Genomic DNA, 27,333 nt, shown 5'->3' with positions numbered 1-27,333 from the left:
AAAAATAACTGCTTGCATGTGCAGTTGGAGCAAATTCTGGACAAAAGATATAAAGAGACCAAAAAACCCAACTACCACTTTTGAAGAGCCCAGAGCAAAAGCAAGCTACTGCCCATGTCCCCTGCACACAACACCATCTAAGGGGTGGGCAAACCACCTAAGCCACCCCTCCCGCTGGACCCCTGGACACACCCCTACCCTCACCCCATATAAGGAACAAGCTACCCCTCCCCCCAAGCAAGTGAGCAAGGAAACCTGTTACTTGTTCTTGCTCCCCACTGCTGCAGCAGGGGCCCCAATAAAGCCTTGCCTGAATTTCTTGTCTGGCCTTTTGTCAATTTCTATTGATTGGGGAAGGCCAAGAACCCTGTTTTGTATCAATATGACCTACTACTCATCAGGCTAATGAAAGGAATGTTTAACAAAATTTAGAAAAATGGGGAGCATCATGGACAAGTCTTCCAAAATTCTGATCAAGTTCTCTTTTGTGGGACCAAGAGCTCCCCAGAGGCGAGAACTTTCACCTCTCGGAAGTGGCCGGCCAGCGGCGTCCCCTAGGAAGTGTAGTCGGCGCGGGGCCAGAGGCATGCCGGGAGTCGTAGTTCTCCTGGGTTCGCGGGGCGGCGGGGACGGCTCGCGGCCTTCCTGGGGCTTTTGGCGCGAGTGATACCGGAATTGCTAGGGCACCGTGCCTGGGACTGAGAAGCTCCCGGTTGCCTCTTTCGGGTGGCGGTCGGAGCCAGCGCCTGTGACCGTCTGGGCTGGCAAGTGCGCGGGCCGGGCGGGGACGCGCGCTGGGGCACCAGGGAGACGCCACGGGCGGGTGGGTCTGGAGGCTGTCTGCACGGCCCGAGCCACGGTGCTTCGAGGGCGTCGCTCCCTCCCTCCCCATCCCCTACCCCCCAGACTCGCGGGGGGGGGGGAGCACCCCTTCCAGGTGAGCTGGGGCGGGCCCGGGACTGCTGTCAGTGGGGGTCTTTTGTGGCTGGCTTCTCTGAGACTTCTAAATGAAACAGACAATGAAAACAAAAGCTAATGCCTAAGGAGACTTCATGTGTGCCGGGCGCTAGTCTGGCGCCTTGGATGAATTAACTCATTTCATCCTCAGATAACAGGTAGGTCCCCGTTTTACAGATGAAGAAAATGAGGCACAGAGTGAAGAGGTAATTTGCCAGCCTTGGACTCAGACCATGGTCACTTTTTGCCTCTACTACTTACCAGTTTTGTTTCTTTGGACAGGTCACTAGACTCTCTGGTTCTCAGTCTTTCTCACATCCGTAATACGGAGTAGCAATATTTTTTAGAGTCGTTGTGAGGATTAAATAATACATGTAAAGCATGCAAGATTTCTGGCGGGCAGAAGATGTGCATCATAGAGTAACTATGATACTTGTACAGCAGCTTCCCTTCCCTGGCTGAGTTTATCCAGCATACTCAGCTTGTTGAGCTTTCATGCCAGGTGCTATACCTGTAGAACCCGCTGCAAACTTAGGCGGCCAATGCAGGCAGCTGTGGCCACGGCTCTTCTCTGACGGTTGTCTGGCTGCTCCTCTTACCTTGTTTTCCCTGTTGGGGTTTGTATATGAAGAGCAAAGGACTATTTGGAGCTGTGGATGCTGCAAGAGGTGGCACCTGTGGAATTTGTGTTTGGGAGTGGCAAGCAATATGGCGTGCATTGTGTGAGAGTTCCCTAGGAAGAGCACAGCACTCCAGGAAGGAGCCACTCAGGAGCGCCTGCGTTGGTCATTCCGCAGAGAAAGAGAGGGCACATGTGGGCAAGTTCCTTTATTGTGGTTTCTTCAGGAAGGAAAAGGTGAGGCAGGGCAAATGGGCTTAGGATTGGCTAGCTATGTTTGAAAGTGGGAGCCCAGGAATCTCACACTTGCTGTGACTGTCTGAGTGTGTAGTTTAAAGCTATCTTAAGGACTCCAGAAATCTGTGGTGAGTCACAGTTCGCTTAGATGTAGCTAATAGATCCCAGATGGATGTTAAAGCATCAGTTTATGGAAATTAGAAGTATGGTTAATACAAGGAGGAGGTGGAGGTTGGCAAATTGTCTTAGAACTTCATTGGCTTAGTAGGCACACACTTGGTTTGCATCATTTATGTGGGGTGGCTTTGTAGGGACCTGATGGACATTATGGGTGGTTGTATCTTCCTTTCTCCAAGCCATCCCTTGACGCCAGAGTTCTTCACAATACATTTTTCTCTCTGCAGACCTACCTTATCAAGCACGCTGCTCTCCCTTGACAGGAAAACTAAGAAGGAAAGAATGGCTGTGGATTTGCTGCCTGCTCAGGTGACAGTAAGTAAATTTTGTCTTTTTAATGAATTGCCTTCTGTGTTCAGAGATGGTGGACATATTTCCATTCTTTGTCCAGGTACTTTGCTTTCCAGTGAAAACTATTGAGAATCCAGAGCCTGATGGGTTTTTCCCATGGTCCTGGCCTTATCAAGGGGTTGCTGAGGAATGTGCATCCTCTGTCCCCACTCTTAATTCACCCCAAAGTCATTTCATGACCAAAGATTGAGTCAGCTCTGAACATAGGCTTCCAGATAGGATAAGTGCTTGGTGAGGAGTATGGAGTATTAGGGAGTCTTTATTTTCACAGATGATATAGTGTCACTTGGAGCAAAGCCATGGAAGGGCCAGAAGAGACACCCTCAACAGATATTGAGCATGACAATGTACAGGATACTGTGTAGGGCACTGGAGGTACAAAGAGGAAAGTTGTTATTTCTGTCTTCAGGGAGTTTTTGGTCCTGATCTTAGGAATGAATGTCCAAGAGGATTCAGGGAAGAGATTCAAGAAGTGGAGTTATTTTGAGCTAATACTAAAGGTCAGGACTGATACCTGATGGGCATCACAGAAGGAGTTCAACGTGGCCTGGGCTCTGAGACTGGCACTGGGGAGGACAGAGGGCTCCCTCTTTATTGGGAGTTCCTCTGTCTAGTGCAACTAGATACTAAGCCGTCCAAATGTCCTTCTCATCTATCTGACTGATGCCTCTATCTCCTTCTATGATTGTTTTTTTCCCTGCTACTTCAGACTCCCCTCCTGGGCTCTTGTTTTTTGGTCTTTCCCCTTTTGAGATTTGTTTTCATTACTTAACCCTCAGTTTTCTGAGGATCTTTCTCAAATTTCTCTCCCCAGGCCTGAAGTTTTTCCTAAAGATCCAGTCTGTCATTCCCAAACTCTTATGCAATATTTCCACATGGAAGTCCCATCTTGCCCCCAATACCAGCTTCCTTTCCTTCTGTTTGTCACTGGCTGCTTTTCTAAAAAGTAGTGGTAGCCCACAGGTTAAAAATGTGAACTCTGGAAGTTGATTTTTGGAGTTCACATGCAGGCTAGAGATGTGACTGGGCAAATTATTTTCTCCCTCTGTGCCTCATTTCCTCATTTGTAAGTGTGGTTAGTAATACACATGCCTCATTTAATCCTTACAAGAGGGCTGCTAATATCTGCATTTTACACATGAGGAAACTGAGGCACAGAGAAGCAAGTAACTTAATCAAGGTAGTACAGCTGGCTTTTGAACCCCAACAAAACAGTCTATACAGTTAACATGCTCTAAGAAAGTATATGTAAAGTGCTAAGAACAGCTCATAGTACATATTAAATCTCAGTAAATGCTGCCTGTCACTGCCATTAGTAACAGCAACAGCAGCATTAGTTTAGGACCTGCCAAATTTGGTACATATCTCCTCACTAGGCTACACTTTACTTTGATTCTTTAATTACAAGAAGATGGGTGTTTCAGGAAACCAAAATATAAAACCAGCAAAATGCAGTGCAAAGCAAAACCCAGCTTTCACTGTCTGAGCTTTCCCACACTCCCAAGCTGGAGAGACTGACTTGATTTTAGCTAAAGGAAGATGTAGAGAAGTATGTTTGCAACTCAGAGCCAGTTTTTGTGGACCACTAATTCAGTATCTAACCCTTTTAATTAAGTCTCTTAGAGACCCCGAGGTGACCCAATCACAGGTCTCATTACCCCATTTGAATCAGTTCAGTGGTAATATTCAATATCAACTTCTTTCCTCATTAACGGTCCTCAGAGGTGAATTTCTCTCTGCTGTCTGTTAGAAAAATCAAATAGCAAATAAACAATTTTTGGAAAAAGCAGGATATTTTCAGATTTTACAAATATTCTTTATTCTCTTCTGTTTCCATGCAGCATATAATTTACCTTGTGGGGAAAAGATACATAGGACTTGGTGTTTATTGATTTATAGTCATAGTTTGTCAATTAACTTTTTTTTTGTAGTAAATCAGTATTTGTTTTTGTGATTGTCACTATTTTTTAAAATTATTTTTTAAGATAGTTTTAGAGAAAATTTGCGAAGATAGTACCATAATTACCGTATACCCTGCACCCAGTTTTCCCTGTTACTAACATCTTCCATTATTATGAAACATTTGTTGTAATTAATGAGCCAGTGTTGATATACTATCATTAACTAAAGTCCATACTTTATTCAGATTTCTTTAGTTTTTATTTAAAGTCCTTTTTCTGTTGCAGGATCCCATCCAGGATCACATATTATGTTTAGCTGTCATGTTTCCTTAGGCTCCTCCTGGCTCTCAGTTTCTCAGCCTTTCCTCATTTTTGATGACCATGACAGTTTTGAGGAGCATTGGTTAGATGTTTTGTAGAATGTTCCTCTATTGTGATTTGTCTGATATTTTTCTTAATGTTAGACTGAAGTTATAGGTTTTGGGGAGGAAGACCACAGAGGTAAAGTGTAATTCTCATCACATCATCAAAACTACATATTAAATAACATGACTCATCACTGTTGATATTGACCTGATCACCTGACTGAAGTGTGTTTGCCAGGTTTCTCCACGGTAAACTTCCTCTCTTTTTCCATCTTCCCACACTGTCCTCTTTGGAAAGAAGTCACTATGTGCAGCCCACACATAAGGAGTAGAGAGTTATGCTCCATCTCCTTGAGGGCAGAGAATCTACATAAATTATTTGGAATTCTAAATGGAGGATTGTCGCTTCTCCCCCATTTATATCAGTACAGACTCACAGATGCTTATTTTATATTTTGGGTTATAATCTAATACTGCTTTATTTTGTTGCTCAAATTGTTCCGTCTTTGGCCAGTGGGAGCTCTTTCAGTTTGTTCCTCTGTCCCTTTGACATACCCTTATGACTGTGTAGTTTTTTGTTTTGTTTTTGGAGCACTTCCTTACTTTTGGTACTGTAAGGTGCTCTAGGCTTATTTTGTGTCTTCCCTGGCCCAGAAATCATCTATTTCTCTAGTGGCCTTGGTTTCTTTTCTTGGAGAACCGTATTAGAAAGCAAGATTTAGGCCTTAGGTTTACTCATTGCTACTGGGGTGTCTTTGCTTTTAGATTCTCTCACCTGACAGAGCAAGGGAATATATGTATATACTAACCTCTGTGTGTGTGTATAAATATTTTATATGTAACCATGTGTGAGTGTATGTGTGTGTGTATATTTCTATATGTAACCACTTGTGTCTGTGTTAAGCTACATATTCGTTCATACTAATGTCTCCAACTCTAATTTATTACCACACGGATCATTCTAGCCTGCTCCCCTTCCTTACTTATAACGTGCCATTCCAACAACAGTGAGAAACCTAGCTCCCACCATCTGCCATCCTTTGACTTTAACCATTCAGTTCCAGTCTGCATGTGTAGTAGTATCTGAATTGTTAATCCATACTGCCCAGAAAACTACTTTATTAACCAGAGTACAGTACTTATGTGCAGTTCCTTTTGTCTTACAGACCCCACTCACTTCCAAAGTTAGTAAGGTCAGCACCTTTTCCACCACCTCCTTCACTGGTTTTTGTCATACATTTGTATTATATTTAGATCATTGTGTCAGATTCTGTGTTCCATTCTGGGACCCCCCCCCAACATCCTAAATGATTTTTTTAAAGTTGCATACATTAAGTTTAACTCTTTGTGTTGTAAACTTCTATAAGTTTTCAAAAATGCCTTGTGTCATGTATCCACCATTACAATATCATACAGAATAGTTTCACTAAAAATTTCCCTTTGCTTCACCTATTCAACCATCTTCCCCTGCCCCACTCCAAACTTCTGGCAACTGCAAATCTTCGTACTGTCTCTACATATCAGTAATACTTGTTTTTTATTTTAAATTAATGGTTGTCCTGCAGTTTGCCATATAAATTACCACTAATCTAAGTCTACCTTTGAATAATACTATATTACTTCCTAGGTATTACAAATACCTTGTAATAGAGTAATCCCAATTCCTCCCACCCATCCCTTATGGCATTACTATCAGTCATTTTACTCATCCTATGCTATAATCACCCAATTCATTGTTATTATTACTTTAAGCAAACAGTTATCTTTTAGATCAACTAAGAATAAGAAAATACCTTGGCTTATTTCTTCTTTGTCACTCTTCCTTAGTGTAGATTCACGTTTCTGACCTGCATTATTTTCTTTTCTCCCTGGAGAACTTGGTTCTTCATTTTCTTGCACGGCAGGTCTGCTGGTAATGAAGTTTTTGCTTGTTTGAGAAAGTTTATTTCTCATCCCTTTTGAATTCCTTGAATATGGAATTGTAGATTGGCATTTTCTTTAAATATTTTAAATATTTCTCTTCTTATTTGTGTGGTTTCTAATGAGAAAATCCACTGTAATTCTTACCCTTGTTCCTCTATGGGTAACATGTGTTTTCTCCTTATCTTTGGTGTTTGGCATTTGAATATGATATGCTTAGGTGTACATTTTTGGTTTTTATCCTTTTTGGCATTCTCTGGACTTCCTGGATCTGTGGTTTGTGTCTGTCACTAATTTTGGAAAATTCTCAGCCATTATTATTTCAAATATTCCTTTTATTTTATTCTCTTTTTCTTTTCCTCCTGGTATTCTAATTATCAAGTAATTTTAAATGATCAAATTTAAATGTTGTATTTTTAACATGGGAGGATATATATGATATATCAATAAGAAACTTAAGGGCATGAAACAATAATCATTTATTATTTTTCACAGTTTCTCTGGGTCAGGAATACAGACAGGCAGCAGAGACAACTTCTCTCTCCTGTACAAAGCCTGGGGTCTCAGCTGAAAGACTCAAAGTTTAGAGGCTAGAATCATCTGAAGTGTCTTTCACTCACATGTATAGTAGTTGATGCCAGCTCATGGCTGAGACCTTAGCTAGGGCTGTTGGATTAAACATCCACTTGTAGTCCCTTTGTGTGTCTTGGGCTTACAATATGGTGGCCAGATTCCAAGGGTGAACATCAAGTGAGCCAGGTGGAAAGCGTATTCTTTCCTCAGAAGTCACATAACATTACTTCACTGAATTCTACTGGTCACAGCACCTAGAATCCCCTGCACAGATTGAAAGGAAGGAAACATAGACCTCACTTCTTGGTGGGAGAAGTGTCAGTGTCACATTATAGAAGAGCACGTGATATGGGAGGTATATTGGTGTGGTCATCTTGGGAAAGTACAATCTGCCACATCTGTCAGAATTTAAAATGCACATATACTTTGAGCCAATAGTTCAACCTCTACCAGTTTATCTTATAAATATAGATGTACACATACCCAGAGATATCTGCATGAGAATGGTCATTGTGCATTGTATGTGACAGCAAAAAACAGAAACCATCTAAATACCCATCAATAAAGGAAATGGTAAATAAGTTTTGGTATCTGTACAATGGCATATATCATGTAGTTGTTAAAAACAATAAGGTGTGTATATGCAGATGTGGCAAGATCTGTAAGATACAAGTTAAACATTCAGAATTTTTCCATTAAAAACAAGAATACATATGTGTATTTGCACAAAACATTTCTGGAAAGAAAGAATAAAAACTTGATACCAGTTACCTATAGGATGGAGCTGCTAACATATCACTGTGTGCTCTTTTGTGCTCTTCATATTCTTTAGCATGTGTCTGTTTTCCTCTTGTTTAAATAAATGGCCAAAAGAACACATGGATATGCAATTGGATATGAATTTTGTAATATGTTCTTAAAACCTGTCTGTAATAGGATTTAGTGTGATATATATTTTGTTCTTTTTGTTTTCAGTTTTTTTCAGATTTTTCTAAAGTGTTTATATTTAATCTGTGTACTTTTTTAAAAGCTAATGAAATTTAAAAAGGAAAAGAATGTCATTTTGGTGGGAGTGTTCTAAGGCCCAGGGAAATGGGACTGGAAGTAAAGATAGAATGTGGGGTTGCCATGGGTATTCTGCTTACAGCAGCAAGAAGCCTGCTCAGGCTGCTGTAACAAAATGTCACAGGCTTAAGCAAAAGAAATTTATTTTCTCACAGTCCTAGAGGATATAAGTCTAAGATCAAGATGTTGGCAGGTTTGGTTTCTTCTGAGGCCTGTCTGCTTGGCTTGTAGAAAGGCTGCATTCTCAGTGTCCTCACATGGTCTTACCTCTGTGCATGTGCCTGTCTGTGTCCTAATCTCCTCTTATAAGGACACCAGACATACTGAATTAGGGCCCAATCTAAAGACAATCTTTTAACTTAATTACCTCTTTAAAGACCTTAACTCCAGATTCTGAGGGTACTAGAGATTAGGACTTAAACATATGAATGGGTGGGAGGGATAATTCAGCTCATAATTAAGCCCTTTCATTGGGTCCTATAGAAAGATTGCTTTTCCTATCATCCCATTCATTCTTTCAATTCAAACATATTTGACATAGTTCTGTGGCCTCTCTCTGTAAGGCCTTTCCTGTGATCTCTGGATTATAGAGTGTGTGGTCTGTAAGCCTAATAAAGGCTAGGCTGAAGCAGAATCTCTGAGCCCATGGCTGACCCTGGTTCCAAACACCCAGGTTACGTGTTCTAGTCCCAGCAGAGCTAAGCAGCTTTTCTCAAGGAGGCCATGACCCAGAACTAGAAATTTAAGTAAATAGGGAGTTAGCATACAGCAGATTTTTTTTTTTTTTTTTTTTTTGCGGTACTTGGGCCTCTCACTGTTGCGGCCTCTCCCGTTGCGGAGCACAGGCTCCGGACGTGCAAGCTCAGCGGCCATGGCTCACGGGCCCAGCTGCTCCGCGGCATGTGGGATCTTCCCGGCCCAGGGCACGAACCCGTGTCCCCTGCATCGGCAGGCGGACTCTCAACCACTGCGCCACCAGGGAAGCCCCAGCAGATATTTTTTGACTGCATAATATCTAAACCATATTCCTGTGTTTGGGGAATTCTCCTCTTTTTCAGTCTTAGTAGGAAAAAGAGACCACTTCACATTCGAGAGGCTAAAATGACCATATACTTGATTTTCCAGCTTCCATTATACATCAAGTACAGGTGTGTGATCCAAGTTTGGTCATTTAGTTGTACTCACCGTGGACTTTGAGACAGAAGCTAGGAATGTAAAGGAACAGGAACAATGTAGAGTGCACTCTGGTGGTTGTGGCAGCAGCAGTAACATTGAGTTTGTAGAGGAAGGAGGAGGAGGAGCTCAGCAAAAGCAGAGTCTGTCTACTGGGTGTGGGAGTGGTGGTAAGGCTGTACCGTCCAGTTTTCAATAGCAATAGTGTTCTCACAAGTCTGGTTTTCTAGTGTGATCCTGACTGTAGTCCAGAATGTTGCCTGGCCTCCCTGGTTTATGCTCATTTTCCAAGCCTAGTTCTGTGACTATCAATGCTCTTACAGCTCCCCTGTCCATTTTCTTTGTACATGAGCCAGAGTCCATTTCTGTTGCTTGAAACCGAAGAAACTTGACAGATATACTTCTTATGAAGCTACCTGCTGAAACCCAGAGTTGTATTTTACACCTTTAAAATACAGCTTAGATTACCAGTGTTTCTTTTTTTTTTTAATTACTTAATTAATTTTTGGCTGCATTGGGTCTTCATTGCTGCGTGCAGGCCAGGGCTTGAACCCTTGTCCCCTGCATTGGCAGGCAGATTCTTAACCACTGCACCACCAGGGAAGTCCCACCAGTGTTTCTAAATGGGGTCATTTTAGCATTTTGGATGGAGCCATCTTTCATTGTGCAGGACTGTCTTGAGCATATTTAAATGATTAACAACCTTGATCCCTTCCCTTAAATGCCACTAGCAAATCCCTTAGTCATTGTGAGAAAGAAAAAGGCCCTCACACATCTCCAAACTTAACCTGGGGAAGGGGAAGGATACCATACACTCATGAGAGCAACAAGTCTAGATGATTGAGATCTTTCAGGTCTGCATTTCTAGGATTCCGTCATTTTGTTATTTCTTGATATCTCATGAACTTGCCTAGACTCACTGAATATTTTGTTTTATACTTAAAAAGTAATACATGGGCTTCCAGCTTCTGACAATAGAAGAATAGCTCCTATCAGACCAATTCATCTATGGATGAGAACCAAGCTCTGGACAAAATATGAGAAACAACCACCTGAAGGCATTGAAGAGAAACCAAAAGCAGACAGATATTGGACAACTGTCTACATTTGGCTGAAGAGACTGTCACAGGGTAAATATTCTAGTTTTTACAGCTTTTGCCTAGGGACAGGCCACAGTCAGCGCCAACAGAATGGTTAAAACTTGATTAGAAACCTGTAATCTTACTATCATGAAGAATCACAAGACAGAGTTTGGGGCAACCTTAGCATCTGGAAAGTGGAGGGGCCTTAAAAAGGAGAGAGCCAGAGAGGGGGAGTCCTGTATCCTGTGCATAAACTCTGCCCAAATCTCTGGCTGACCCCTGAACCACACCATGCACAAGACAGACTCACAGTAACCCAACAAAGAACTGAAGAGAGATTTTTGCTGCTGCCTATTACTGAGATGACAGAGTTTGATATTTGAGCACTGCTAAATTAACTACCTGCTCAAAAAAAAAAATCAGTACTTCTTAAAGAAACATAACAAAATCCAGAGTCTACATTATAAACTATACAATGTCCAGGATAAGGTAGACATATGAAGAGATGGGAAAATGTGACCAATATTCAAGAGAAAGGCAATCAGCAGAGACCAAACCCAAGATGACTCAGATGCTGGAATTAGTGGGCAGATATTATTTTATTTTTATATTTTAAAATTTTTATTGGAGTGTAGTTGATTTACAATGTTGTGTTAGTTTCAGTTGTACAGCAAAGTGAATCAGTTATACATGTACATATATACACTCTTTTTTAGATTCTTTTCCCATATAGGCCATTACAGAGTATTGAATAGAGTTCCCTGTGCTATACAGTAGGTCCTTATTAGTTACCTATTTTATATATAGTAGTGTGTATATGTCAATCCCAATCTTCAAATTTATCCCTCCCCCCACCCCTTGCCCCCTGGTAACCATAAGTTTGTTTTCTACGTCTGTAACTCTTTCTGTTTTGTAGATAAATTCACTTTGTACCCTTTTTTTAGCCTCCACATATAAGCAGTATCATATGTTATTTGTCTTTCTCTGCAGCCGGCAGATTTTAAAACCACTGTTATAACTATGTGCAGGGATTTAAAGGAGAATATGCATGCAATAAATAAGTCAATAGGAAATCCAAGCAGAGAACTAGAGACTATGAAAAAGTAATAGAAATTTTGTAACTGAAGAATAAAATATCTGAAACATAAAAAGAATCACTGAATAGGCTTAACCTTTGGAAACGAACATAAGAAAATGTTAGTAAACTTGTAGATATATCAACAGAAAATGTCCTAACTGAAGAATAGGGATAAAAAGCTTCAGTTACCAGTAAAACAATGTTACAGGTCTAAGATACATGTAGTTGGAATTCAAGAAGAAGAGGAGAGAGAGAGAATGGGACAGAAAATATATTGAAATAATGGCCAAAATTTTCCCAGATTTGTTTAAAAAAAAACAAAAACAGATATTTACAGATTGACTACACTCACTGAACCTCAAGCAGAATAAATACAAAGGAAACCACAGCTAGGCACATCATTGACCAGTGCTGTGTAACAGGAATATAATGTGAACCATGAATGCAAGTCACATGTTTAAAATTTTGGGGGAGCGGATCCAGATGGCAGAGGAGTAGGATGCGGACCTCACCTTCTCCACAGAGATACATCAAAAATACATCTACATGTGGAACGACTCTCACAGAACATCTACTGAATGCAGGCAGAAGACCTCAGACTTCCAAAAGGGCAAGAAAATCTCCACATAACTGGATAGGACAAAAGAAAAAAAAAAGAGAGGGAGAGAAGCAAATTGGTACAGGACCTGCACCACTGGGAGAGAGCTATAAAAGAGGAAGGGTTTCCACAAATGGAGAAGTCCCCTCACTGGTGGGAGGTCAGCCAGGACACAGGGGGAGCTTTGGAGCCTCAGAGGAGAGCACAGCAGCAGGTTTGCAGAGGGCAAAGCAGAGAGACAGACCTGCACAGACAATTGGTGTTGACAGGCACTCCCCAGCCTGAGAAGCTCGTCTGTTGGGGTGGGCAGGGGCTGTGTGCTGACACTCAGGCTTTGGAGGTCAGACCCTGGGGAGAAGACTAGGGTTGGCTAAGCAAAGATAGCCTGAGGGGGCTAGGGTGTGGTGCGCCACAACCAAAGGAATCCAGGAAGAAGCCTGGGCCCACCAGAGAGGCAAGACACCATTGTTGGGGGGCATATGAGGAGAGGGGCATGCCCACCATAGGAGTTTCTTTCTCCTAGTGCTCTCAGGCAGCAGGGCACCACCTACACAAGCTACAGGGGCAGGTACAAGCCACTGCTGCCATCTCAGACTCCAGGGGTGGGCGTGGACTGCTGCCGCCACCAAGGGTCCTATGAGCAGGTGCAGGTCGCTGTCCCTACCTTCCTGGGAGTATGCGCAGCCCACCAATGCCAGGGGTCCTGTGACCTGGTGCCACTGCCCCCACCTCCCCAGGGGTGCATGCAATCTCCTGCAGCTGCCAAGAGTCCCACAGCCAAGTGCCATCCACTGCCCCTGCCTCCCCAGGAGTATGTGCAGCTAGCTGCCCTTGCTGAGGGACCCGCGACCGGGAGCCAACTGCTACCCCTGCCTTCCTGGGAGTGTGCGCGCAGGCCATGCACCTGCACACCCCCATCAAGGGGATAATGGCCAGCACATGCTGAGGAAAGAGATGGCAAGCATCCAAACCAAAAACAGCCCTCACACTGAAAAAATATTAAACCCACACAAGCTATGCAGGGAAGCTCCCACATATAAATAGCCCTCCAAGACTACAGTAGATATTTGTTTCTCCTAAACTCACAGAGTAAGAGAAATATAAGCAAAAGGAAGAAGCAGAGGAACCACTCTCAGTTAAAGACCAAGAGAATTCCCCTGAAGGAACAAACCATGAAACAGACCTCTTCAGTCTAACAGACAATGAGTTCAAAAAGGAGGCAATGAAAATAAGTAATTAAGAAAGGCTATTGACAGAAATGCAGATTACTGTGAAAAGGAACTAGAAACTATAAGAAGGAGCCAAGAAAAATTAGAAAATTCATTTGCCGAGATGAAAGCTGAGCTCAAGGCAAAGAAGAAGAACGATTAATGCAGAAGAAAGAATAAGTGACCTGAAAGGTAGAATGGAAATTATCCAATCAAACACCAGACAAAAACCAAATGAAAAAAAATGAAAGCAATATGAGACATATGGGATAATATAAAGTAGGCCAATCTATGCATAGTAGGGATTCCAGAAGGAGAAGAAAGAGAAAAGGGGATTGAAAATGTATTTGAAGCTATTATGGCTGAAAACCTCCCAAACATAAAGAAGGAAACAGATATCCAGATCCAGGAAGCACAGAGTGTCCCAAATAAGATGAACCCAAACAGACCTACACCAAGACATTATAATAAAATTGGCAAAAGTTATAGAGAGGATTCTAAAGGCAGCAAGAGGAAAAACAAAGAGTTAATTACAAGGGAACCCCATAAGGCTATCAGCTGATTTCTCTACAGAAGCAATGCAGGCCAGCAGGAAGTAACAAAATGTATTCAAAGGCTTGAAAGAGAAAAATTTCCAGCCTAGAATACTCTGCCAAGCAAGATTATCATTTAGAATAGGAGAGGAAATAAAGAAGTTCTTAGACAAGCAAAAACTAAAAGAATACAGCAATACTAAACCTATCCTAAAAGAAATACTGAAAGATCATCTCTAGAAAAGAAGCAAGAAGATATAGGTAGGAGGAGATCACAATTGGAAAGTAAATCACTTAAATTAGCTAGTATACAGATCAAAAAGAAAAAAAAAAGCTATTTGTGAAAGCAATGATTAAACATAAGCAACAGCAAAGGGATAGACATGAAGATGTAAAAAGGGACATCAAAATCATAAAACATGGGGAAGGAGAGTAAGAAAATGCAGATTCTTTTTCTTTCTTTTTCTTTTTTTGAATATGTTTGAGACTGTATGACTATCAGTCTAAAGCAAGCAGATATAGTAAGGGGTTAACATACTTGAAAAATGGGACAACCCACAAATCAAAAACACAGTAGACTCACAAAAACTGAAAAGAAGAGAACACAAACATAAAATAAAAGGAAATCATCAAATCACAAAAAGAAAAAGGAACAAAGAAGAAACAAAGAATCTACTGGAAAAACAGGTTTGAAATGGCAATAAATGCATATGTGTCAATAATTACCTTAAATGTCAATGGACTGAATACTCCAATCAAAAGACATAGAGTGTCAGACTGAATAAAAAAACACCAAAAGCCTACAATATGCTGCCTACAGGAGACCCACCTTAGAGCAAAGGACACACATAGTTTTTTTTAATTTAATTTGGTTCTGGGTCTTAGTTTCAGCAGGTGAGCTCCTTAGTTGCAGCAGGTGGGCTCCTTAGTTGTGGCTCAAGGGCTCCTTAGTTGCAGTTCACTGGCTACTTAGTTGTGACACATAGGCTCCTTAGTTGCAGCACACGGGCTCCTTAGTTGTGGCATGCAAACTCTTAGTTGTGGCATGCATGTGGGATCTAGTTCCCTGACCAGGGATTGAACCCAGGCCACCTGCATTGGGAGTGTGGAGTCTTAACCACTGTGTCACCAGGGAAGTCCCAGGACACACGTAGATTGAAAGTGAGGGAGTGGAAAAAGATATTTCAGGCAAATGGAAATGACAAGAAAGCAGGAGTTGCAATACTTATATCAGACAAAGTAGACTTTAAAGTAAAGACTATAAAGAAAGATAAAGAAGGACACTATATAATGATAAAAGGATCAGTACAAGTAGAGGATATTACCTCATCAACTTATATGCACTTAATGTAGCAGCACCCAAATACATAAAACAAATACCTACAGACATAAAAGGAGAAATCAGTGGGAATACAATAATAGTAGGAGACTTTAACACCCCACTCACATCAATGGACAGATCTTCCAGACAGAGAATCAGTCAGGCAACAGAGATCCTAAATGATACAATAGAGCAGTTAGACTTAATTGATATTTTCAGGACGTTACCTCCAAAACAAAACAAAATGGAGTACACACTCTTTTCAAGCGCACACAGAACATTCTCTACGATTGACCACATACTAGGGCACAAAACTAACCTCAGCAAATTTAAGAGTATAGAAATTATTTCAAGCATCTTCTCTGATCACAATGGCATGAAACTAGAAATCAACCACAGGAAGAGAAATGAGAAAAAAACAACTACATAGATACTAAACAACATGCCACTAAAAATCCAGTGGGTCAACGAGGAAATCAAAAAGAAAATTTTAAAAAATACCTTGAGACAAATGTCAATGAAAACACAACCATACAAAATCTATGGGATGCAGCAAAAGCAGTTCTTAGCTGGAAGTTCACAGTGATACAGGCCATCATCAAAAAAACAAGAAGAATCTCTGGTAAACAACCAAACCTACCACCTAAAAGAATCAGAAAAAGAAGAACAAACAAAACCTAAAGTCAGTAGAAGGAAGGAAATAATAAAGATCAGGGAGGAAATAAATAAAATAGAGATTTTTTTAAAAGTAGAAAATAATCAATAAAACCAAGAGCTGGTTCTTTGAGAGGGTAAACAAAATAAAAAAACCTCTGGCCAGACTCACCAAGAAGAAAAGAGAGAGAACCCAAATAAACAAAATAAGAAATGAAAAAAGAGAAATCTCAACTGATACTGCAGAAATACAAAAAACCATAAGAGAATACTATGAACAATTATATGCCAACACATTTGACAACCTAGAAGAAATGGACAACTTTCTAGAAACATACAGCCCACTGAAATTGAATCAAGAAGAAATAGATGATTTGAACAGACCAATCACTAGACGTGAAATAGAATCTGTAATTTAAAAAACTCCTTACAAACAAAAGTCCAGGACCGGATGGCTTCACAGGCGAATTCTACCAAACATATAAAGAAGAACTTAAACTGATTCTTCTCAAACTCTTCCAAAAGACTGAAGAGGAGGGAATACTCCCAAAGACGTTCTATGAAGCCATCATCACCCTGATACCGAAACCAGACAAAGACACCACCAAAAAAGGAAATTACAGGGCAATATCTTTGATGAATATAGATGCAAAAAATCTCAACAAAATATTAGCAAACCAAATCCAACAACACATAAAAAAGATCATACACCATGACCAAGTGGGATTCATCCCAGCTTCACAAGGATGGTTCTACACTCGCAAATCAATTAATGTAATACACCACATTAACAAAAGAAAAGTAAAAAACCACATGACCATCTCAATAGATGCAGAAAAAGCGTTCAACAAAATTCAACATCCATCCATGATAAAAACTCTTACAAAAGTGGGAATAGGGGAATATCTGAACTTAATTAAAGCCATTTATGACAAACTCACAGCCAATATAATACTCAATGGTGAAGAGCTAAAAGCCTTCCCACTAAAATCTGGAACAAGACAAGGATGCCAACTCTCACCACTTCTATTCAACATAGTATTGGAAGTCCTAGCCACAGCAATCGGACAAGAAAAAGGAATAAAAGATATCCAAATTGGAAGGGAAGAGGTAAAATCGTCATATGCAGATGACATGATACTATATATAGGAAACCCTAAGGACCCAACACAGGAGCTACTAGATCTAATAAATGAATTCAGCAAAGTAGCAGAATACAAGATTAACATTCAAAAATCAGTTGCATTCTTTTTTTTTTTTTGGCTGTGTCGGGTCTTCATTGTGGCATGTGGGATCTTTTGTTGTGGTGTGTGGGCTCTTCATTGTGGTGCATGGGCTTCTTGCTAGTTGTGGCATGCATGTTTTCTCTCTCTGGTTGTGGCATGCAGGCTCTAGGGCACGTGGGCTCTGTAGTTGTGGTGTGTGGACTCCAGAGTGTGTAGGCTCTGTAGTTTGTGACACACAGGCTCTCTAGTTGAAGAGCAGGCTCAGTAGTTGTGGTGCACGGGCTTAGTTGCCCCATGGCATGTGGGATCTTAGTTCACTGACCAGGGATTGAACCTGCATCCCCTGCATTGGAAGGCAGATTCTTTACCACTGGACCACCAGGGAAGTCCCTTGGTTGCATTTCTGCACACTAAAAATGAAATATCGGAAAGGGAATGTAAAAAAAAAACCTTTTAAAGTAGCACCCCCCAAAAATAAAATACCTGGGAATAAACCTGACCAAGGAGGTGAAATACTTGTACACTGAGAACAATAAGACATTAATAAAGGAAATTAAAGAGGATTCAAAGAAATGGAAAGATATCCCATGCTCTTGGATCGGAAGAATTAATATTGTTAAAATGGCATTCTACCAAAAGCAATCTACAGATTTAATGCAATCCCTATCAAAATACCCATGACATTTTTCACAGAACTAGAACAAATAATCCAAAAATTTATGTGGAACCATAAAACCCAGACTTGCCAAAGCAATCCTGAGGGGAACAAAAGCAGGGGACATAACTCTCCCAGACTTCAGACAATACTACAGAGCTACAGTAATCAAAACAGTGTGGTATTGGTACAAAAACAGCCATATGGATCAATGGAACAGAATAGAGAGCCCAGAAATAAACCCACACAGTCAATTAATCTTCAACAAAGCAAGAATATAAAATGGGAAAAAAGATGGTCTTTCAGGAAGTGGTGCTGGGAAAGTTAGACAGCTGCATGTAAACCAATGAAGTTAGAACACACTCTCACACCATGCACAAAAATAAACTTAAAATGGCTTAAAGACATAAACATAAGATGTGACACCATAAAACTCCTAGGAGAAAGCATAGGCAAAACATTCTCTGACATAAATTGTACCAATGTTTTCTTAAGTCAGTCTCCCAAGGCAATAGAAATAAAAATAAACAGATGGGGCCTAATCAAACTTACAAGCTTTTGCACAGCAAAGGATACCATAAAAAACCATTAAAAAATGAAAAAACAACCTACAGAATGGGAGAAAATATTTGCAAATGATAAGACTAACAAGGGCTTAATCTTCAAAATATACAAACAGTTCATACAACTCGACAACAGCAACAACAAAACAAACCAATTGAAAAATGAGCAGAAGACCTTAATAGACATTTCTCCAAAGGAGACATACAGATGGCCAGTAGGCACATGAAAAGATGCTCAGTGTCACTAGTTATTAGAGAAATGCAAATCAAAACTACAATGAGGTACCATCTCACACCAGTCAGAATGGCCAATGTTAAAAAGTCTACAAATAACAAATGCTGGAGAGGGTGTGGAGAAAAAGGACCCCTCCTACACTGCTGGTGCGGATGTCAGTTGGTGCAGCCACTGTGAAAAACAGTGTGGAGGTTCCTCAGAAAACTAAAAATAGAATTACCATATGATCCAGCAATCCCACTCCTGGGCATATACCCAGACAAAATTATAATTCAAAAAGATACTTGCACCCCTATGTTCATATCAGCACTCGTCACAATAGCCTAAACATGGAAACATGTCCATTGATGGATGAATGGTTAAAGGAGATGTGGTACATATATACAATGGAATACTACTCAGCCTTAAAAAAGAACGAAATAATGCCATTTGCAGCAACATGGGTGCAACTAGAGATTATTGTACTAAGTGAAGTAAGTCAGAAAGAGAAAGACAAATATCACATGATATCACTTACATGTGGAATCTAAAATATGGCACAAATGAGCTTATCTACAAAACAAACAGATTCATAGACATAGAGAACAGACTTGTCATTGCCAAGGGGGAGGAGGGTATGGGAGGGAAGGACTGAGAGTTTGGGATTAGCAGATGTAAACTATTATATATAGGATGGAGAAACAACAAGGTCCTACTGTATAGTGCAGGGAGCTATACTGAATATCCTGTGATATTCCACAGTGGAAAAGAATATAAAAAAAAGAATGTCTATATGTGTATAATATAAAAAAGAACATCTATATGTGTATAACTGAGTCACTTTGCTGTACAGCAGAGAGTGGCACAACACTGTAAATCAACCATACTTCAAGTAAAACATTTTTTTGAACTTTTTAGTAGTCACATTAAAAAATAAACAGAAGCAGATAAATTAACTTTAATATTTTACTTAACACAGTATACCCAAAATATTATTTCAACATGTAATAAGGACAAAATTATTATTGAAATATCATATGTATATATATTTATTTGTGTATATATAAATATTTTCTAGTATATATTCTGGTGTGTATATATAACAGCACATCACAATTCAGACTAGCCACATTTTAAGCACTTAATATCCATTTGTGGCTAGTGCCTATGATATTAGGCAGAGAAGTCATAGACAAATCACTGAAAACCAAAGATTTTAAAGCAGACAGAAAAAAAATCACATTACATACGGAGAATCAATATTTGAATGTCCATTGGCTCCTCATGAGAAACAACAGTGGCCAGAAAACAATAATGACCTTTTATATGCTGAAAGAAAAAAACTGTCAACCCAGAATTCTATAACCAATGAAAATATTCTTCAAGAATGAAGATGGGGCTTCCCTGGTGGCGCAGTGGTTGAGAGTCCACCTGCCAATGCAGGGGACATGGGTTCGTGCCCTGGTCCGGGAAGATCCTACATGCCGCGGAGCGGCTAGGCCTGTGAGCCATGGCCACTGAGCCTGCACGTCTGGAGCCTGTGCTCCGCAAAGGGAGAGGCCACAACAGAGAGAGGCCCACGTACCAAAAAAAAAAAAAAAAGAATGAAGATGAAATAAAGGCATTTTCAGATAAAAGAAAACAAAGCTAATTCATTGTCAGCAGGCCTGCACTACAGGATATTCTAAAAGAAGTTCTTCAAGTTAAAAGGAAATAATACCAGACCTAATCTTAGGAAGGAAATGAAGAGTATTAGAAATGGATAAATATAAATATATATATATATTTATATTTGTCTGGATAAATATATTTATATTATAGAAATATATAACTAATTTTTCTTCTCAGTTTCTTTAAGATGATATGATTGTTTAAAGCAAAAGTATAATACTGTGTTATGGAGTTTATCGTGTAAATGGATGTAATGCATATAACTACCGTAGATATAGAATTTATTTACGTCTGGACTGGAAAAGCTCTATCTTTATCTTTGGAAAAGCTCTATCTTTGTCTCCAGGGATGCCTGGATGGCTGTTTTTGATTACTGGCCAAGATAAGGGAAGTGGATGTGGTCCTTAAATGCCACTGACCACCCCCGGGGTCATCTTCTTCACTGCTGGTTTGCAGCTGGCCTATATGGTTTGACAAGCCTTGCTTGATACACAAAAGGCCCCTGCCGAGCGTTTCTCCTTTGAGCTCCCCTAAACCAAAATTTCTTATATAGCTCCAGAGACACAGCATACTCTGTGCGTGCGGATAAGGGGAGATTGCACATGGAATATCTCTGACTTCCATAAAGACTTTCCTGCACAGTGTTTATCTTGCTGCATTGTACCCTTTGCCTTCCATGAGTAGTCTCAGAGCAGTCTGATGTGTCCTGTCAGCTATATGAACTGAGAAAATCTTTGTAATAACTGTAGCATGAAGAAGAACCATATGTTTGCGAGGTTCTTGCATTCTATGTGAAATCATATATTAGCTCTAAATACACTATAAAGAACTAAGAATGTGTATTATAATTCTCAGCAACCACTAAAAATGCAAAGAGGTATAGCTAAAGGTGAACATGTATATTAAAGTGGAATCTAAAAAAATTTCAAAACAAGCATACACCCTGTAAAAAAATGTAAGCCTAATTGAATGGTATAACATAAGTGAAAGGTTGCCTTTCTGTCCCTTTCTAAAATATCAAAGAGTAATCTGGGTGGACAGCTTGTTGTATTCTTTCAGATATTTTTGTATGCACATATATATATAGATAAAGAATGTTTCAACACATACAGACTGGCAGCTTGCTTTTTCATATGAATCAGTAGTATATCACGGTCAAATTCCGATGTCAGGCATACAAATCTATCTCATTCTATTTAATGGCTATATAACATTTCATGGACTAAATGCAGTATAAATTGCTTATACTGCTTATGCAGTATAAATTCCCTTATTGATAACGTAGGTTGTCTTCAAATTTTCACCATTGTATTAGTTTCCCATTGTTTCTGTAACAAATTACCACAAACTCTATGGCTTAAAATAACATTAATTTATTCTCCTACAGTTGTGGAGGTCAGAAGTGTGAAATCAGTTTCACTAGCTTAAGGTCCAGTTCTCAGCAGGGCTACTTCTTTCTGGAGGCTCTGGGGTGAAAATCTGTTTCCTGGCCTTGTTTTCACCTTCTGGTGGCCCCCTATGTTCCTTGGTTTATGGCCCTTTCAACCATCTTCAAAGCATATCACTTCAGTCTCTACTTCCATCATCATATAGCCTTCTCTTCTTCTGACTCTGATTCCTTTTGTGTTCTTCTTATAAGGACCGTTATAGATCACCCTGGATAATAATCCAGAATAATCGCCCCCTCTCAAAACCCTTCAGCAGATCCTCGGAGTCCCTTTGTCATATGTATAATGTTTACAGGTTTATTATTCAGCCTACCATAACCATTAACTTAAAAGTAATGTTTTAGTGAACATCCTTGAACAAATATCCCTACACAGTGTGTGATTATTCCTTGAAGTAGAATCCTAGAAGTATTTAGAAATGCAAGGTTAAAGTAATATACCTTTTACATTTTGACAGATTCTCAACAAAATACCCACTAAGCATTGTACTGTTACTCCCTTAGACTCTTTCATACAAGAATTGGTGGCTGTCCAACCTCTGCTTTCTTACATTTTGGGGTTTAACTGGGATTCTTTTGGAAGAACTTACCTTCTCAGCAGTTCCCTTTTGCACCTCTATAGTCTTGCAGGTAGTTTGGTTCTTTTAATTTTCATAGTCAATGGAAACCCATCTGACAATATATCTTAGAGACCTGTCTATCTGAATTCAGTTAGAAGCTCCACCACTCTAACAGTTTTACCTTGGGAAAATTTTGTAACCTTTCTGAACTGTTTCTTTATCTGCAAAATGTTTTAATTATATTATCTTCCTAATAGAATGTCTGTGAAACTTAAATGGGTTACTGTATACAAAGTTTCTATCATAGTCCCTAACATATAAGTATTCAATAAACATTAACTAGTATTATTTTTATTATTTGCTTTATGTCTCAGAAATTCCTTTTTATTTCTGTTCTACTAATGATATTTTCCCTAGTTTTCCAGCACTACTCTAAATGTTCTCTGATTTTTTTCCTTTCATTTAATTTGGATTTTGAGTGGGAGGGAGGTAAATGGATGTGTTCAGTTACTCTGACAGATCCCAGGGTGGGATATAAATTCCCTCTTGGCAGGAAATTTGCCCTTTTTTCCATATCACAGCACATGCCATGTGTCTTTGCTCCAAGTGGGTACTCAATAAATGTTTGTTTAATAGTTGATGGGTGGTTCCAAAAATAACATAAATAGTTGCTTTGAAATATTTAGAATCCTGAGACATTTTCAGAATGGTTGCTACACATCCCAGTGTCACCTTCTTACCAAGTCTTCCAGAGGAGACGATGTTCCTGGGTGAACAGGAATGGGTTTGCCATTACAGGAGTCAGTGACGTTTAGAGATATAGCTGTGCTCTTCAGCCGGAACGAGTGGTTGCACCTGGACTCTGCCCAGAGAACCTTGTACCGGGAGGTGATGCTGGAGAACTACAGCACCCTGGTCTCGCTGGGTAAGGAGCCTTGCTTGTCATGGAGAGTCTGCCATGGGAGCACTTTAGAGCTCCCTCTGAGGTTCAGAGTCTGCAGGTTTCTATCCTGTGTGCCCCTGGGAAAGGAAAAATTGGTGTAGAATTGAAAGTGTACCTGTTTGTTGTGATGCCCTTCATGCTGCTATTCATCCTCTGCCTTCCTCCCGCCCACCTCCTGATCAGTTCCCTCCTACTCCAATGACTAGAGCCCAGTTTAGATTCTGAAAAACATGTAGGACTCCCATCTTAGAGGGATTCATAGCCAGGGCCCTATATTGTTTCCTCCATCCCCCTAAAGGCCTCAGTCCCCCTCAGGAGTGCTTATGCTGCCTTCTCTGCCCTATAGGCTCCAGTTAGTTAGTTCTGGGGTTGCTCTTCATGCCATTTGTTCAAACTCCATTTCCTTACTCATGAGCAGGGATTCCATTTTCAATGCCAAAGTTGATCTGCAAGTTGCAACATGGAGAAGATCCCTGTATGGTGGAAAGAGAAATCCCTCAAGATACCTGCCTAGGTGAGTAAGTGACTGGGGGGTGGGCACAAGTGTCTTTATACATGAGCAGGTCATGAGGAGTACTCTGAAAACTTTCCTGGAAATTCTGAGCCTTATTGAAATGCTCAGGACCCCTTGACAAGGCTCCTTGGTTGTAATGGTTTTCTTTGCATCAAGAAGGTCCTTGTATTGACATCTTCCTTCTCATACCACTCCCTGCATTCTCGTTCCCTTTCCCTTTTTTTGCAGCCTCACTCATGTTCTTCTACCGTCTTTGGCCTCTTGGTCTTCATGGTTTTCTTTCCATCTGCATTAACACATGTTCATGTCTGATAGATATTAAATACTTTACACCTTCTGCCATATTTTGAATTTTTTATAATTTTTTTCATTTCTTTTACCACCCACACATTTCAAAGTATTGTCAACATTCCTTTGTCTCTGATTTCTTAACATTTCCCTTTTATTTTCTTGGAGACTGGGTTGTCATCTCCCACTATTATATTCAATCAGCTGTCATTAACATAACCACTGTAGCCTTTCTAGTCCAGGGGTCAGCAAACTTTTCCTATAAAGGGCCAGATTGTAAATATTTTGGCTTTGGGGGCCATAAGGTCTCTGTTGCAACCATTTAACTCTGTGGTTGTAGTGCAAAAGCAGCCAGAGACAGTACTTAGACGAATAGGTGTGGCTGTATTCTAATAGAACTTTACAAAAACAGGTGGCAGCTGAATTTGGTCCAGAGATCCATAGTTTGCTGACCAGTCTTCTAGCCTAGTCTAATCTAGTTGGTCTTTATCATAAAACTGTAGGTTGTCAGGATTGGAGGATCACTTAAAGATGATCAAATTTATATACTTCTTTTTATATCTGAAGAAACAGAGTATCAAAGATCTTAAAGTACTTTGGTCACAGAGCTAGAAAGCTGAAATCTGATGAAAGAAACCTAAATAGATCACCAATGTCATTTCTATTCACCATAGGACATAGATTTGCCAATATTTTGCTTCCATCTTTGTGGCTTAACCTTTAATCTATGATTCTTGCTTTTGTTAACATCTTTTTTTCACTCTTCTCTCAACAAATAGTTTTCAACTTTATTAAAATACAGTTTTCTACAAATAAAGAGTTAGTAAGCAGTGCAGTATAACATTCAAGATCATGGTTTGAATTTAGACATTCCAAATTTCACTTTACCACTACTTACAAGTTTTATGAGCTATGGGAAAGTTACCTACCGTCTCTGAGCCTCTCCTCACCCACCTTCCATGCCATCAGCACAGTGATCTTTTTGAAACTCAGGTGTTAACCCTATACCTCAAGGGACTTCATTGTTTCTCTGTTTTCCTTGGAGTAAAGTAAGATTGCTTAATGTGACATTAAACCTACTTCATAGCCTGTCTCCATATTCCTTTATGGTCTCATCAATGGCCACTTCCACTTCAGATCAGTGTTCTGGCCATATCTGTGTACTCATTATCATTTGTGTGTTATTCCTTCAGCTTGAGTCACCTCTTCCATCTTATCCACTGGAAGACTACTTATCCTTCAAGATCCATCTGTCTACCTATTCACTTAGAATCAGATCTGAGCTTGGAGCTTGGGCATACTTCAGAACTTCACATCTCTTGTAGACTTTCATTATTCTCAAAAGATTCCTACCTTTACTTCGCTCAAGTGGCAGTGTCTTCACTGTCACTGTTAATTTGTCCACTGTATTCTCCCACACTATTCCTTAACCTATTTACTTCTCCTTCCATTCCATTTTGTTTTTCTCCAGATTCAAGTTCATATTTGAGATCAGATGGTATCAAACCTCTTTTATATGTATCATTGCCAATGTTTTTGTCCCACTGATGCATATTTATCTCTTCAGCAGAGGAGCCATTAATTCTTCTGATTTATTCCAGGTTTCAAGACATGGCCTGAAATAGAAGCATTGCCTCCTGAACAGGACATTTCTATAGAAGAAACATCTCAAGGAATAATAAAGAAAAAATCCATTAAGTTTGGTCACTTGGATGTCACGTTTGGAGAAACTTTGGAATTTGAGGGCAGGAGACAGCAAGAGCAACAGAAGAAACCTCTTAGGCAAATGATGGCCTCACACAAAAAAACCATCAGTGAAGCTGGAAACCAGACAAGTCTTGAATTAGGGAAAGGCTTATTTATAAATACAGTTCTTGTTAGACAACAAAGTGCTCCTATAGAAAGAATACCCAATATATATTATACTTCTGGGGGAGATTTTAAACAGAATTTTGATCTAATGAGATGTTTCCAGATTTACCCAGGAGAAAAAGCTCATATTTACAGTGAATATGGAAAAAGCTTCAACCAGAGTCTACATCTTACTGAACACCAGAGAATTCATACTGGTGAGAAACCTTACAAATGTAATGAGTGTGGGAAAACCTTCAGCCACAGATCATCCCTTCTTGCCCATCAGAGAATTCATACTGGAGAGAAACCTTACAAATGTAATGAATGTGAGAAAGCATTTAGCAGTAGTTCAACCCTTATCAAACATCTGAGAGTGCATACTGGAGAGAAACCCTATCAGTGCAAGGAATGTGGTAAAGCCTTTAGCCAGTGTTCAACCCTCACTGTACATCAGAGAATTCATACTGGAGAGAAACTCTATAAATGTGGAGAATGTGAGAAGGCCTTCAATTGTAGAGCAAAACTTCATAGACATCAAAGAATCCATACAGGTGAGAAACCCTATAAATGTAGTGAATGTGGGAAAAGTTACATCCAGTTTACATCCCTGGCTGAACATCAGAGGCTTCATACTGGAGAACAACTGTGTAAATGCTTGGAATGTGGGAGAAACTTCACTCGCATCTCAACCCTTATTGAACATCAGCGTATTCATACTGGACAAAAACCATATCACTGTAATGAATGTGGGAAAGCCTTCAACCAGTATTCATCCTTTAATGAACATCAGAAAATTCATACTGGGGAAAAACTTTACACATGTGGAGAATGTGGGAAAGCCCTTGGTTGCAAATCTAACCTTTATAGGCATCAGAGAATTCATACTGGAGAGAAACCCTATCAGTGTAATCAGTGTGGAAAAGCTTTCAGCCAGTATTCATTCCTAACTGAACATGAGAGAATCCATACTGGAGAGAAACTCTATAAATGTATGGAATGTGGGAAAGCCTACAGTTACAGATCAAACCTTTGTAGACACAAAAAAGTTCACAATAAAGAAAAACTCTATAAATGGAAGGAATATGGGATCAGAGAATTTCTTAGAGGAGAAAAGCCCTGTGAGGTTTAATTCATCTCTCAAATAATTTAAGATTTCTCATTGGAGAATAATCAGGAAAATAATAAATAGAGCACAGACTTCTGATAGATCAAGTCTTTTTTTTTCTTCTTCTTCTAAAGAAAATAGTTACCATTAAGTAATGGTAAAATTAATCAACGAATATTAAGAGTACTGACTTGTCAAATTTTATAAGAACCAGTAAATTCTAAGGTTTCTAAAAACATAAAAATTTTAAATTCATAGAAAAATGTAAAAGTCCTAAGTTTAAAAAACATGAAAATAATGGAATGTAAGTTTTATTTCCTTCATTAGATTTTATTCCCTTTCTAACAGTAATCTTCAATATGAATTTTCTTTTAAAAATAGTCATTGAGTTATTAATAACGTGAATAAGTATGGAGCCTTATTTTCTAAAATGGCAGACAGATGTAGGACATGCTTTCTCTCATAAAGAGAAGCTAAAAAT

General features: G+C 39.7%; 1 protein-coding gene across 1 annotated transcript; it reads left to right on the top strand.

The window, feature by feature from the left end:
- Positions 1 to 631: 631 nt before the first annotated feature.
- Positions 632 to 27,031, top strand: ZNF354C (zinc finger protein 354C). The gene is made up of 4 exons (XM_079917478.1): positions 632 to 937; positions 2,218 to 2,305; positions 23,510 to 23,605; positions 25,495 to 27,031. The coding sequence occupies exons 3-4, from the start codon at positions 23,524 to 23,526 to the stop codon at positions 26,874 to 26,876; spliced, it is 1,464 nt and encodes a 487-aa protein (XP_079773604.1). The 5' UTR covers positions 632 to 937; positions 2,218 to 2,305; positions 23,510 to 23,523; the 3' UTR covers positions 26,877 to 27,031.
- Positions 27,032 to 27,333: the final 302 nt, after the last annotated feature.

This window comes from Stenella coeruleoalba (genome assembly GCF_951394435.1).
Source record: "Stenella coeruleoalba genome assembly, chromosome: 3".
Taxonomy (NCBI): domain Eukaryota; kingdom Metazoa; phylum Chordata; class Mammalia; order Artiodactyla; family Delphinidae; genus Stenella; species Stenella coeruleoalba.
The sequence above is the reverse complement of the archived record's forward strand: the minus strand, read 5'-3'. Positions and strand labels throughout refer to the sequence as shown.

Bases quoted from the DNA above. Each gene is read 5' to 3' on its own strand.
- ZNF354C (XM_079917478.1), top strand. From the start codon at position 23,524: ATGCCAAAGTTGATCTGCAAGTTGCAACATGGAGAAGATCCCTGTATG. The intron at 23,606-25,494 runs GTGAGTAAGTGA...GATTTATTCCAG, and splicing joins CCCTCAAGATACCTGCCTAG to GTTTCAAGACATGGCCTGAA.